This window comes from Oryctolagus cuniculus, chromosome 1 (assembly GCF_964237555.1).
Source record: "Oryctolagus cuniculus chromosome 1, mOryCun1.1, whole genome shotgun sequence".
Classification (NCBI taxonomy): Eukaryota; Metazoa; Chordata; class Mammalia; order Lagomorpha; family Leporidae; genus Oryctolagus; species Oryctolagus cuniculus.
This window is the reverse complement of record NC_091432.1, coordinates 184,087,908-184,103,504: the sequence shown is the minus strand read 5'-3', so window position 1 is coordinate 184,103,504 and position 15,597 is coordinate 184,087,908. Positions and strand designations below refer to the sequence as shown.

General features: G+C 40.8%; 1 protein-coding gene across 3 annotated transcripts in view; it reads left to right on the top strand.

Moving 5' to 3' along the window:
• The first annotated feature begins 11,848 nt into the window (after positions 1-11,848).
• The window catches only part of HACD4 (3-hydroxyacyl-CoA dehydratase 4), a 29,588-nt gene continuing 25,839 nt past the window's right edge, over positions 11,849-15,597 (top strand). The window contains exons 1-2 of one of the 3 annotated variants that reach the window (XM_070065970.1): positions 11,964-12,122; positions 14,622-14,725. In XM_070065970.1, coding sequence (XP_069922071.1) covers positions 12,094-12,122; positions 14,622-14,725 — 133 coding nt within the window. In that variant the 5' untranslated portion in view covers positions 11,964-12,093. Of the gene's footprint in view, positions 12,123-14,621; positions 14,726-15,597 lie in introns of all 3 variants that reach the window. The other 2 variants (XM_070065963.1, XM_008254198.4) reach the window with 2 other exon arrangements.

The following is a 15,597-nucleotide window of genomic DNA, read 5'->3' as shown; positions in this document are numbered from 1 at the left end:
AAAATTTAAAACCTGCAAGAAAACAGGAAGTGGGAGTCCCCAACCCTAACATATTGTAATTACTAAACATGCATATTTAAAAAGTCTTGCTCACAGAAGGCACAGACTATAAGAGATTTTTTTTAATAAAAACAAAGGACTAGCTGGTACCCTTCTTTGTTTTGTGAGCACCATAACTAAGATTAAGTTAAACCTGAATACACTATCTAGTCCTGTGACCAAAACAAATTAACATAAAGAATTTAATTTGTCTTTAACTAAATACTTTCCAGCCATTAATCTGAGATGTAATTTTGAAAGATTAAAATTGTCTTCAAAAGGGTTTGTGACAGCAGCTATCAAAGCAATATTCAAGCATGATGTCAAGGAGGACTTCAAGTTTAGAGTTAGCCTTCTTTGTCAAAAATTTTCACAACTTCATCAAAAACTTCATCAACAGATTTAGAAGCATCTAAAGCCATCCAACTCCTTGGGATTTATCCAAAGAAAATGAAATCAGCATATGAAAGAGTGTTTTGTACCACAATGTTCATTTCAGCTCAATTTATAACAGCTAAGATACAGAATAAACCCAGCAGCCATCAACTGAAGACTGGAAAAAGAAATTATGGTATATATACATTATGGAATACTACATAGCAGTAAAAAGAAATGAAATTGTGTCATTTGCAACGACATGGATGCAACTAGAAACCATATACTTAGTGAAATAAGACAGTCACAAAAAGACAAATACCATATGGTCTCTCTTATCTGTGGTTGCCTATAGAGTACTTAAGACGTAATCTATAAGAGCAAAACTGACACTTTGGGATGTGATTTTGAACAACTCTTGCCTTGACTATCGAAGAATCATGATTTTCTTGTTTGTTTATTTGGTTTTGTTCTTTTTTTCGTACTAATTGGTGAACTCTGCTTAGTGTAGGGGTAAAAAAAACTTAGGAGTATAAAAATTAACTGAAAATTGATGTCTATAAAAAATAAGAAGGGGAAAGGAAGATGGAGGAGGAAGAAAGGCTGGAATATAGGTGGGAGGGAGGTAGGGAGGAAAGAATCATCATTTTCCCAAATTTGTATGTATTAAATGCATGAAGTTGTATTCCTTAAACAAAATAAAAATTTAAATACATAAATAAAAAGAAATATAACATGACTTAGCATGGAGTTCATCCCAGTAATGCCAGGTAGGTTCACCACATTGACAAATATGATCTCAATTGATGCAGAAAAGTCTTCTACAAAATTCCACAGTTGTTCATGACCAAAAACAAAAAACTACCAGGAAATTTAAGAATCAAAGAATATTTCCTGAATCTGACAGAGTATATGCAAAATACCTACTTCTAACTTCATATTCAATGAAAAAAAAAACTACATGATTTCCTCCCTAAGAACAAAAATAAGGTAAGAATGTCTATTCTTAGCACGTCCATTCAACATATGAGAGTATTTTTAAGGCTATGAATAATGGAATTAAAAGATGTTTATACTAGTGCAAAAATATTTAGAAAACTCTGCATAATTTTTTCACAAAATGTACTTCTGTGAGCTTTTTCAATATCACTTACATTACCTTGAGGAGGCAAGCATTTCCTTGCCATTTTTTAAAAAAAAAAATTATTTATTTATTTATTTATTTGAAGGAGACAGTGACAGAAAGATATCTTCTATCACTGGTTTATTCCCCAATGGCAACAGTGGCTGGAGCTTGGTCAAGCCAAAGCCAGGAGCCATCAAGGTCTCCCACATGGATGGCAGGGGCCCAAGCAATTGGGCCATCTTCCACTGCTTTCCCAGGTGCATTAACAGGGAGCTGGATTGGAAGTAGAGCAGCCAGTAATTAAATCTTCACTCTGATATGGGATGCCAGCATTGAAGGAGCAGTTTAGCTTGCTGCACTGCAATGCCAGCCTCAAGGTAATGATTTCTTAGAAATTAACACAGAAAATGGTAACCATAAGGAAAAATAATCATAAATTTGACTTTATAAAATTAAAATTTCCTGTAATCAAAGCACACCATTAAGAAAATGAATATTCACAGATTAAAAGAAGATATTAAACTCATATTTGATAACGTCCTTGTATCCACAACATACAGATTTTTACAGTTCAACAATAAAAAGGCAAGCAATTCTATAAAAATGGATAAAACACTAACATTACAAAGGAGATGTATAAATGGATAATAAATGTGTACTTAACCTCCTAACTCATCCCTCGGAAAATGAAAATTAAAACCACAATGATATACCATTATGCAACCTTGGTATGGCTGAAATTAAAAATGCTGAATAAGAAAATATTGACTAATGAACTCTCATTGGGAATGTAAAATTATATAATTGCTTGGGAAAAATATCAGGCAGCTTCTTATAATCTGAATACATATTTATTCGATGACCCAACAATTCAATTCCTAGGCATTTGCTTTAAAAAAATTGAAAACAAATGTCCTCATGTAGAACATATCCAAGTAGATGCATAGTAATGTTAGTTTTCTTCATAACATTCTAAAATTGGGAATAATCCAAAAGCTTATCAACAAGAGAATGGATAAACAAATTGGATTATAGTCATAAAATGAAGTACTATTCAACAATAAAATAAATGAACCATCAATACAAGAAGCAGCTTGGGGTAATCTCAAAACCATGGTATTGAGGAGAAGAAGCCAGATATAAATGAGTGCATGCTTATTTAACGATTCCAACTATAAGTTCTGGAACAGACAAAGCAAATCTGTGGCAATAAAAATGAGAAGTTGATGTAACAAAACAAACAACCCACTTAAGAGATGGGCCAAGGACCTAAATAGACATTTTTCAAAAGAGGAAATCCAAATGGCCAACAGACACATGAAAAAAATGTTCAGGATCACTAGCAATTAGGGAAATGCAAATCAAAACCACAATGAGGTTTCACCTCACCCTGGTTAGAATGGCTCACATACAGAAATCTATCAACAACAGATGCTGGCGAGGATGTGGGGAAAAAGGGACACTAACCCACTGTTGGTGGGAATGCAAACTGGTCAAGCCACTATGGAAGACAATCTGGAGATTCCTCAGAAACCTGAATATAACCCTACCATATAACCCAGCCATCCCACTCCTTGGAATTTACCCAGAAGAAATTAAATTGGCAAGTAAAAGAGCTGTCTGCACCTCCATGTTTACTGAAGCTCAATTCACAATAGCTAAGACCTGGAATCAACCTAAATGCCCATCAACAGAAGGCTGGATAAAGAAATTATGGCATATGTATTCTAATACTACACAGCAGTAAAAAACAATGAAATCCAGTCATTTGCAACAAAATGGAGGAATCTGGAAAACATCATGCTGAGTGAAATAAGCCAGTCCCAAAGGGACAAATATCATATGTTCTCCCTGATCGGTGACAACTAACTGAGAACCTAAAAGGAAACCTGTTGAAGTGAAATGGACCATGAGAAATAATGACTTGATCAGCCCTTGAACTGACTGTCAAGGAACAGCTTACTACTTTATTCCTTTTAGTATTTTTTTTTCTACTTAATACCATTGGTTGAACTCTTTAATTAACACACAATTATTCTTGGGTGTTTAAATTTAACTGAAAAGTGATCTCTTAAATATAAGAGTGGGAATAAGAGAGGGAGGAGATGTATAGTTTGGGACATGCTCAATCAGACTTACCCCTAATGGTAGTGTTAGAAATGTGCCAGGGTATTCCAATTCAATCCCATCAAGGTAGCATGTACCAATGCCATCTTACTAGTCAAAGTGATCAGTTTCAGTTCATAACTGATCATAATGATAGGATTAAGAGTGAAAGGGATCACATAAACAAGACTAGTGTCTGCTAACACTAACTGATGGAATTAAAAAGGAGAGAACGATCCAACATGGGAAGCTGGATACACAGCAGACTCATAGAATGGCACATGTCCTAAACAGCACTCTGGCCTCAGAATCAGCCCTTGAGGCATTCAGATCCGGCTAAAAAGCCCATGAGAGTATTTCAGGTATGGAAAGCCAAGACACTGTGGCAAAAAAAAAAAAAAAAAAAAAAAACCTAAATGAAGGAACTCTATGAGTGAGATCGCAGCAGAAAGAAAGGGCCATGAAAGAAGGACGCACCTTTTTCTGAAGGGAGGAGAGAACTTCCTCTCTGACTATGGCTTGTCAAAATAAGATCAGAGCTGGCAAACTCAAGTGGCTTCCATAGCCTTGGCAGCTCATGACAAGCGCTTTGGATGATTACTGATGTCATAAATAAGAGTGTCAATTGTTAAATCAACAACAGGAGTCACTGTGCACTTACTCCCCATGTGCACTTACTCCCCCTTAATGTGTTGTACTATGTGAATTAATAGTATAACTGGTACTCAAACAGTACTTTATACTTTGTGTTTCTGTGTGGGTACAAACTGTTGAAATCTTTACTTAGTATATACTAAATTGATCTTCTGTATATAAAGATAATTGAAACTGAATCTTGATGTGAATGGGATGGGTGAGGGAGTGGGAGATGGGATGATTGTGGGTGGGAGGGAGGTTATGGGGGGAAAAGCCACTGTAATCCAAAAGTTGCACTTTGGAAATTTATATTTACTAAATGAAAGTTAAAAAAAAAGAGTTGATGTAGTAACAGACAAATAAAGGCAGGAATAGATTAACAGGAAAAACATCAGAGAATTTTCTGTAGTCATAGAAATATTCTATATATTACGACATGCAGGTTATCTTCACATATAATCTCCAAAATTCATTGAATTTTTTATACTTATATTTGTGCATTTTTTAATGGAAATGATGTTCAGTTTTAAAAGGAAGGACATATTAACCCATATAGGATATCTTATTTCCTGAAGATGCCCTGTGTCTACAGTAAATGAAGTCATAATATTAATTTTGTTACTATTGACCAAGTTACAACTGTTTGTATACATTTCTTGTCGTGTCTGAACCATTGTTTTACAATCTTGATATCATACATATACTACTTCATGTATTGCTTTTCTCTTATAAGAACACCTTACAAAAGTTACATCAAAATAATTGACTTGCCTTTAATTCATTTTAGAAAGAGCTAGAGCTTTTTAAATTTTTTCCAACCTAACGGATATAAATTTCACTTCTGTCAAACATGAATTTTCTATAAATACTAATAAAACTCACTTTCACTACTATTTTTATTGTTTTTCCTAATTAATTTGTTAGTGATTATTGACTCCATGAGGCTATATTGCATTGTCTTAAGATACTTTTAAAGATTTATTTTATTTATGTGAAAGGCAGAGTGACAGGGAGAGACAGAGAGATAAAGAGAGTAAGATACTTTTAACCTAAATTTTTTCTTATATTTAATTATCTGGTAAGTAAAATAATTCCCACTATTCCTCTTTTTATTAATTTCTTTATTGTTCTTTGAAATTTATTTCTCTGTATAAGCTTTAAGATTATTTTATTAAATTTTTAAAACCTTTTTATGATTCTAATTGGAATTACCTTTCATTTATAAGTCTATTTGGGAAAATTTAAATTGAGTGATATTAAGGATTTATACAAGAATATGATATATTTTTCATTTGTTTCGATTTTTATATCCTACAATAAAATTCTTAAACCTCATTTTAAAAGAACCTATATCTGTCTTCTTCATTTCTAAATATCTTACAGTTTTGTTATTGTTGGTGAATGGAACTTGTGTTTTCCTGTTATCTAGCTACAGGATTTATAAAGAAAGCATTTACCATAAGAATGCTTAATTAAGATCGTATCAGAAGTTCTTTCTTGACTTAATTCTATTTGTCTTCCATTCAGCACCACACTTGTCCCTCATGCTGGAAGGATGCCTGCTGCCTCTTAGGGACTGTGCCAGCACACCTCTGGATCAGTCCCATCTCTCAGTGCAACAGAGCCCACTAGAGAAATCTTCAGCTATATGAAATAAGACTTTTATACCAGCCATATAACGCAACTAACCTTCTCCACGATGGTCTTAAAAGTTATGTGTATGGGGCCAGCGCCATGGCTCACTTGGTTAATCCTGCACCTACAGCACTGGCATCCCATATGGGCGCCAGGTTCTAGTCCCAGCTGCTCTCTTCCAGTCCAGCTCTCTGCTGTGGCCCAGGAGGGCAGTGGAGGATGGCCCAGGTGCTTGGACCCCTGCACCCGCATGGGAGACTGGGAGGAAGCACCTGGCTCCTGGCTTTGGATCAGCACAGCACAGTGCCAGCCGTCGTGGCCATTTGAGGGGCAAACCAACAGAAGGAAGACCTTTCTCTCTGCCTCTCTCTCACTGTCTATAACTCTACCTGTCAAATAAATAAATAAATAAATAAAATATAGGGGCACTGGCCCCTATAATTATAAAAATATTTATGTGTATGGAGACCAGTGTAGTGTTGTAATGGATAAAGCCTATGAATGCCTATGATGTCGGCATCCCATTTGGGCATGGGTTTAAGTCCCAGTTGCTCCACTTCTGATCCAGTTTCTTGCTAATGTGCTTGAGAAAGCAGCAGAAGATGACCCAAGTCCTTGGGCCCCTGCACCTATCTGGGAGACCCAGATGAATCTTCAGGCTCCTGGCTTTGGTCTGGCCTAGCCCCAGCCATTGTGGCCATTTGGGGAGTGAACCAGTGGATGAAAGATTTCTCTCTCTCTCTCTCTCTCTCTCTCTCTCTCTCTGTCTCCTTTTCCCTCTCTTTATAACTGTGCCTTTCAAATCAATAAAAATCAATCTTAAAAAAAATCCCTTTAAAAAAAGTTACATCTATGCAGTAAAGATTACTCCTAATGAGCAAATAAGAAACCACTAGTGTCAAATGATTCTAAAAAATACCTTAAACAGACTAAATTTCATTGCAGGGATATCCTATACTCAGCAAGCTAAGTAGCCTACTATTGATGTTAAGCTAGGGGAAACTTTCTGTTCCCTTGACACTGATACCTTATGTGTAAAGATGCAATTTAGCTATCTTATCTTCCATTACTGCTACACCTTTCAGAGATTCAATATCTACCTATCCCCAATACCTTCAGCTGGAGACAAAGGAATCATACTTTTCTGTTGGCACAATGGGCAAATACAAGCATACTTTGCCCATAACATCTCTGCTCCTTCTTTTGTGTAGCCAAAGCCTATCTAGAAAACCAACCCAATGTCAAGGTTTAGCCTTGACTTTCTGATCCATTGTAGAACTCTCCATTTTTGAATCCACGTCTCTTCCTTCTTTCATCCTCTCAGCCTGAATTCACTCACTTCCTCTTTGATGACTCCTTCTCAATATAGAAAAAGCATTCGACATTTTCTGGCTAGAGGTCTAAGATCTTGAATTTCATTTATGATGATGCTTTCTTTGTGTACCATGGCTTAACCCTTCTCTAACCTCACCCTTGAAACCCAGTTCTATCTTCCATGGGCTTCTATACAACTTGACTGGCAGCCTTCAGAGCTCCATTTCAAACTGCTGGAGCATGTTTATTGCTGGGCTTGCCAGAAGCTTGGCCTCATTATCATTGGGACCATGACAGTTATCTCAGCTCATCCTCACATGAGAGGTAGATTGGGGGTTGTGACAGCATTACAAATTGAACGTTTCTACTCTGAAAATCTCAAATCCAAAATATTACAAACTGAAATTTTGTGACACAGTGCCATGAGTGGAAAATTTCACACTTGACTTCATGTCTAAATACAGGCACACTAAAAAATATTATATTATTACCTCAGGTTATGTGTATAAGGGAGCCTGAGAAAGTTTGTAGAAAGTAGCTACTTTAAATAACATTTTCCATAAGCATTAGAAGCTCCCTCATGTGAGGTATATAAGAAACAAATGAATTTTATGTTTCGACTTGGGTCTTATTTTTAAGATATATCATTATATATGAAAATATTCTAAAATTTGAAAAAAATGAAATCCAAAACACTTGTAGGCCCAAGTATTTCAGATAAGGAATACTCAAACTGTACATTCACTTTAAAACTAATGGAGGCTCAGAGAGGCTTTCATATTTGTCCAAAATCACACACAAGTGAAACCTAGGCTTGAACCCAGGACTTCTGACTAAAACTTTTTTTTTTCTTATAACTGTCTCTGAGAACAAGTAAGATACCAATGTTTGGCCTTTTATGAAACTGTAAATTTCTTGAGGATAGAGACTGTCTTTTTGACTGTAAATTCATTCTTTCCCAAATATCCAATAAAGAGCCCACCTAGCAAAGGCTTTACACAAAATGAGTATTTTTGATAAACAAGAACTCTGTGGAAAGCAAACACAAACAGCAGAGTGAAAATACAAAACCACAGCTGTGAAAGAAGTACAAACAATAACAACACTTACAGTTGATAGGCTTTCTTTTTCAGCTTTTCAAGAAAGTATGCATTGGAGTGATTGAAACTGGCCATACAGCAAAGTCTAATGTTTGCTTTCTCACCCAGAAAGTCCAAAGCAGCTATGCCTACAAGTGAGTGCCTGAGGAAGAGCGCAGAACGCAATAAGAAAAAAGTGGGGAAACAGTGAGACACTGATAACAGGCACAGCATCTCAGAGAGAGGAAAAAGAGGAACAAAGCCAAACTGATGGTTTCTGAAGCCCCAGCCCCTTGGCCAGAGTTTCCCCTGTTGCAGGGGAAATGGTGAGCAGGAGCCCATCTGTTTAACCTCTCACCTGGGCCTTCCTCCCTAGAGAGGAATCCAACTACCATGGATGAGCAGCTCAGTGAGGAGCACTCCCTGAAAAACTTGGGGGCCCTCGACTTCAGAAAGGGAACTTGCCCCATTCCTTCCCCCACTCCTCAAGGCAGGGATTGTTGCAGGGAGAGCCATCTGGAGGGAGAAGTCACTCACAAGAAGTCCTTGCCTATCCTCTTCCCAGGGTTCCCACAGACATTCCTGCTTCCAGGAATGGGTCCAGCAAGACCATGGTGGCCCCAGAGCCCAAGCCCACACAGCACTCTGCAGTGCGGCAGATGGCAGGGGCAGGGCAGATGTGCTAGAGACCCCCTTAGACTCTAGAAATACGGAGGTCCCCCCATAAGAATTGGGTACCATCCTATTCCTCACTGCAACCTCTCCCCTGACTACTTGAAAAATTGTGGGTCACAGCTGTTTTCCTGTATACCCACCGAACCTGCCCACTGACCCTAGACAGATCTCACAGTGGGGCTGGAGGGCATATTATGGAGTGAATCAGTATGCTCAACAGTGTGCACCTCTGAGTGGGTGAAGTGTACTGACACTCTTAGCTCACTCCGAGCAGTGAATCAGTTGGTTGACTTTGGCACAGTGAAAGCCTAGGACTCTGAACACACTCATCAGCTCCAACATCCCCTCCCGCCATTAACAGCAGCCAGAGGCACTCCACAATGCCATCTTGGATGTCACTCTGGACTCAAGCCTGACAAACAGAGGCTGGCGTATGTGATCTTCTCCCCAGCCAGGTACAGCCATCCTTTAGTCTCAAGAGATTTGGGCTTCTTGCGGTGACAGCGTAAAGGAGTGGGAGTGGGATGAGTTCATTCTCAGCCTTTACCTTTCAAAGTATCTTTTCATTCCCTAGTGAGGCAATGATTTTAAGACTTTCTCAGGGGTAAAAGGAATTTCTAGGTTCCCCATGACTCTTTTTATGATAGAAAAACTTGGAGAACTGTGCATTGTTTTGCTATAAGCCAGAAGGAAGAAAACTTCAGATACGACAATAAGGTAAGACATACTGGACGGCGCTGCCGTAGCTCAATAGGCTAATCCTCCGCCTGCTGCACTGGCACCCCGGGGTTCTAGTCCTGGTCAGGGCGCCAGATTCAGTCCTGGTTGCCCCTCTTCCAGTCCAGCTCTCTGCTGTGGCCCGGGAGTGCAGCGGAGGATGGCCCAAGTGCGCTGGCCATAGTGCGCCGGCCGCAGCAGCCATTCGGGGGTGAACCAACTGAAAAGGAAAACCTTTCTCTCTGTCTTTCTCTCTCACTGTCCACTCTGCCTGTCAAAAAACAATTAAAAAAAAAAAAAAGACATACCCACAGACAGAATTAGTAGAAAAGATTCTGGGTTGGGAGGAAAAAGATTCTTAAAAAGGAAACACAGAAAGGTATAATGTAGAACGGAAGTGGAAGGGGAGCATATAGAAACAAAAGATTTATAGCATAAGCCTCTGTTGTCTCTCTCCCAAACCTCTACCCCAAAAGCAAACCACCAAGCCGAGCTGGTTTCTATAAGGAAAGGTGATACCTGGGTTGCAAATATAAGCAAACACTCCCTCCCAGTATTGTAAGCCTGAAAAGGAGAGCATCTATAACTTCATGTAGTCTTAGCCCTGCTATAAAAAAATTAGGATTTTGTCACAGAAACTTCCTGAGTGACAAATGAGTATTCATGGGTGTAGTGTCCTACTCTCTCTGAAAGATGTAGGAAAACCTGCAGGCTCTTAAAGGAGCACCACATTCAACACAACATGGAAAAGACTGCATAAATAGCTTGGAATAGTGTGACTGATTCCCAAAAGGTTGCTCCAGAAGTTTGCAAAGGATCTTCCAAGAAGATGAAGAGATGCAGAGAGGAAGGGAGAGGCAGTAGAGGCTCAGGGACAGAAAAGAAACTTTCCATGCAAGGAGAAAAGGCAGGAGGTGAGGGGATCTACAATCAGTAGCATGTGGCACCAGTTCCCTATCAACAGATTCAGTGGGGACATATCTGGTGTACATGTGGCAAAGCCCCTCAACAAGAAGCTATCATGGTCCTTTGGATCTATGTGTACAGATCTGAAACCCAGTTTTCATCTCCTGCAGGCTATGTAAACTTCTCCATACACCAAGGTGCTCAAAGAAACTGGAGAACTTAAAGAAATTGAAGTAGAAAACACCTAATTCCTCTAAATTGAAAAATTTTGTTTTGTATTGTTTTCTTTTGCTAATCAGTGGGATGTGGTTTCTTGGATAAGAATAAATCAATATTCAAAATAAATAATCAGGCCGGCGCCGCGGCTCAATAGGCTAATCTTCCGCCTTGCGGCGCCGGCACACCGGGTTCTAGTCAAGGTTGGGGCGCCAGTTCTGTCCCAGTTGTGCCTCTTCCAGTCCAGCCCTCTGCTGTGGCCCGGGAGTGCAGTGGAGGATGGCCCAAGTGCTTGGGCCCTGCACCCCATGGGAGACCAGGAGAAGCACGTGACTCCTGGCTTCGGATCAGCGCAGTGCGCCGGCTGCAGCAGCCATTGGAGGGTGAACCAATGGCAAATGGAAGACCTTTCTCTCTGTCTCTCTCTCTCACTGTCCACTCTGCCTGTCAAAAAAATAAAAATAAAAATAAATAAAAACAAAATAAATAATCAAAAACCTCCTGACTCTGGCTCTAAACTCTAACTGCTGCCAATGTAGACCCTTGGAGGCAGCAGGATGGCTCAAGTAATTAGGTTTCTGCCACCCACATGGAAGACCTGAATTGTTACTACCTGAATTGTTACTCTCGCAGGCCAGAGCCTCCTGCAGATGGTCTCTGTCTTGATAGCAAAGTAGGGAGCGGATTGATTGTGGAAACAGTGATGTCTCACCCAAGAGATGGCGAAACGGTGCCGGGAGTGCTGAAGCTAATGGAGATGACCGCAACGTGAACAACAGCATCTGCTAGAGCCGGCTACAGGGCAGGGATGTCTGACCCTGGAGGAACTGGAAAAGGTTTGGGGGAGGTCTGTGGATGACCCTCGCTCAGGACCATGTTTCCCGGGGGGCTTTGGGGTTGGCGTCCTCGAGGCCTCTGAAGCCGCCCGGGCACGTTCATTTCTACCGGGTTCGCAACTTCTCAGAGCAGGCTTCCGTAACCAGAGTTTGGTAAATCACCCAACCCCGCGAGCCCGCCGCGCCTCGGCGAGAGGAGTCTGTCTCCGCGCTGCAGGAATGAAAGGCACTTCTCCTACGTCGTTTGCCCAGCGCTCGACCTTGGCTTTTTATTTATTTATTTTTTTTCCTGTTTGAGAACTGCAGAGTGTGGAGAGGTCCCGCCCTTCCGCGCCCGGGGCGCCCCGCCCGCCCACCGGCCCAGTCCCTGCTGCTTTCCGGACGGCGGTGGAGGCCCTGGCGGCGGCGGCGGCGGCGGCGGCCCACGGTGCCCATGGCGCTGCCAGCCTGGCTGCAGCCCAGGTAGGGCGCTCGACCGCGGCTGGAGGGCCAGGTGCCGGGAGGGAGGGGCCGCGGGGCCGGGGGCTCCCCTCGATGGCGGGGACTCCCCTAGAACAACAGCTTGGCCTCACCCAAACCTGCCCCCACATCCCTGACAGCTCGCCATCGGGTATTGGCAAGTTTAACTCTCTGGACAGCCCTAGGAAGAAGGTTCTATTATTTCCCTGTTTCACAGATGAGGAAATGGGAAGGAATGCGCTTCCTCCTTCCCCTCACCGAGAGCCTGTCCATGACTGTTTCAGACGCAGTGTTGCAGGCTGATTTATGGATCGGCCTGCTTTAGGAATGCGTATCACACGTGTAGTGGCCGGGGAAGCAGATTCAGAGGTGTAGGAATCTGGGGATGGGCTTGTTTCAAGGACGGGCCACGGAATTCCCATGCGGGATTTCTTCTTCCCCGTTCGTTCAGCAGTTCGCGTCATCGTGGGATGCCCCCATAACATTTTCCAGCTGCTTGGCATCGCCTTCCCAGCTTATTTGCTTCTTTTCTCAGAGGCGTCAGACCTAGGAGAAAACCCTGTCTGCCCGGACGGGGCCACTCCCACCATGCTGCTGAACCTGCAGGGAATATACCGCAAACAATACTCTTCCTAACTCCCTCAAGCTCTGTATCTGTGATCTTCGCTTAGTCATCTTCCCAGCAACCCACAACACGTTTTTAGCCCAGCTTGACTTCCTTTTTTTGGCCTGAGTAACTCAACTGCTTTCTATGTGTGTCTGATAGGAAAGATGGCCCTTGCAGAATGCAAAGACACGCAAGGGCAGGAACAACAAGCATGCATTCAAAAGTCAGCCCAATTGTGATTTATCCATTTGGTGTTTGCCACCCTCGCTACTCTTCTCTCCCCTCTTCTAACATAAACTACCTACCTCTGCGTTTCTGAACTTAGCAGACTAAACTGCTGGAACACACATTAACGTCATCAACCCTACTGAACCCTTTTTTCTTTACAAAGAAACATTCGGAGCTATCCTCTCTGTGATTGGTTTTCTCTCCTGGTGAGAAACAAGGTTAGCACTTTATCAAAGGTGAAAGATTTTGATAAAGAACTGTATTTGGTTCTAAGAAAATTCCGTAAATAAGGGTACTTACTTCAAAAAGTTAGTGGGGTCAGCGCCACGGCTCACTAGGCTAATCCCACTCCTGCACCGCTGGCACCTTGGGTTCTAGTCCCCGTCAGAGCCCCGGATTCTGCCCCAGTTGCTCCTCTTCCAGTCCAGCTCTCTGCTGTGGCCCGGGAGTGCAGTGGAAGATGGCCCAAGTCCCTGGGCCCTGCACCCGCATGGGAGACCAGGATAAGCACCTGGCTCCTGGCTTCGGATCAGCGCGGTGCGCCGGCCGCAGCGGCCATTGTGGGGTGAATCAACGGAAAAGGAAGACCTTTCTCTCTCTTTCTCTTACTGTCCACTTTGCCTGTAAAAAAAAAAAAAAAAGTTAGTGGACAAGTGGAATCCAGTTTGTTTTGGTGCCATTTTTAAATTTATTTTTTAATTTTAATTTTTAATTAGTTTTTAGCAGATTCAATGTGATTTGTGCTTTCAATACAATTCTGAGAACATAGTACTATTCTCTCCTGCCCTCTCCCTCTCTCCATTCCACCCTCCTTCTTTCTCCCCTTTTTGTTTTTAGTTTTTGAGATAACATTTTAAATGTACATTATAGTAGAAAGGCTTAATACTTCACTGAATAAGAAGTTTAACAAGTAAAAAGCAAAAAAGACCTAGTTTAGTGGGAATATCAACAATGGCTATAAACAATAATTGAATGGAAAAATGACCAATTCACTCATATACAGCAAACTTTAAAGTAATCACAGATCTTTATAGTAGCATAACATTTTTATCCATTGGTTTGACAAAGGTATAAAACAAAGTTTCACAAAACTATATTTGCAGCCATACTGAAACACACAGGCATTTCTTCTTTGTTTGTTTTTTTAATCTTTGCATAGTCCATGAACCTGAAGATCCTGCATCCTCACTCATGGGTATCTTCAAAATCTGATGTATTGGAGCTGGATCCGGTGCCATAGTTGATGTGCTGCTTGGGGTGCCCGGACCCCATATTCCAGTGCCTGGGTTCAAGTCCCAGCTCTGCCCTCCATTTTAGCTTCCTGCTGATGGCACCCTGGGAGGCAGAATGTGATGGCTCAAGTAGTTAAATCTCTGCTCCCTTTATGGAAGACTTGGGCTGAGTTCTGGACTCTTCACTTCATTTATCCTGGCCCAGCTCTTGCTGTTGGAATGTTTGGGGCAAGAACTAGGGGGTTGAAGATCTTTCTTTCTTTTAAATACTAATTTAAAAGAAATCAATGTATATTTGAGAATCACCAAATAAAAGACTCTGATATGGAACCATTTTCTTTTGCTTGTTTAGGCTGGTCAGTGCATTAAAGAACATGTTTAGAATAATGAGATGATCATAAAAGAAGTGTTTAATGATTTTTCCTGTAATTATAGGTATAGGAAGGATGCCTATCTTCTCATCTATTACTTAATCCAGTTCTGTGGCCACTCATGGATATTTACAAATATGACAGTCAGATTCTTTTCATTTGGAAAAGGTAAAACATCAGAAGTTTTTGATTTTTATATTTTAATTCTGGTCTCACCCAGTCTTACTATATTAACTTTAAAATTCTACAAAGCCTACCTAATATCCTCTACTTCTCTGAAATTTATGCTTTTCAGTAGCCATCCTTCTTGCTCATTGCCAAAACTGAAAACTTTTGGAGAAGGGGGAAAGTGGAATAACTGAGAGGGATTTAGCTTCTACCTGAGTAGGCAGATTGCCCCGAAAACAGACATGGGTGGTGGGGTGGTGCCATTTCATCAAACCTTAGAAGATTTCATATATTTTGAGGAAAATTCCCATAAATATCTCATGCAGAGAAATCAGGGATTAATCAAATTCATCCAATTTGTTTCTTATTCCCTAACTTTATGGTAACTGGAGACTACCAGTAACTCAGTTGTATTTCCAAGGCCTCTGTTTTATCTTTTTAAGAAGCAATGTGTAAATGACTCACTTTATAGATGACTAATCATCTGCTTGGGAGTTGGCATCTATGGCTAAGTCATAAGCTTCCTTCAAATTCCCAAAAAAGTAGACACTTTTAAAATAGCATTTTAATATGTTAAAAATGAATCACAAAATGACTGGCAAAATAGCATACTCTTCATGTCACATACCCACATGGGTACATGTCATCACAGTTTACAACTGTTGGGTGACTTGACAATTTAAACAACTGCTGTCTTCAGCTAAAAACAAGCATGTAGAGTATATCTGGGAAAAGCCGTGCTGTGCTCACCAATTGAGACTTGTATCATGAGGAAAGTAATCTACCCATGAGGTACCAAAAACTATTTTATGGTGTTTTTTTCTTATTGAAAGTCTTGTCCAATAAATTCTTTTCCTTATTAAGAACTTCCA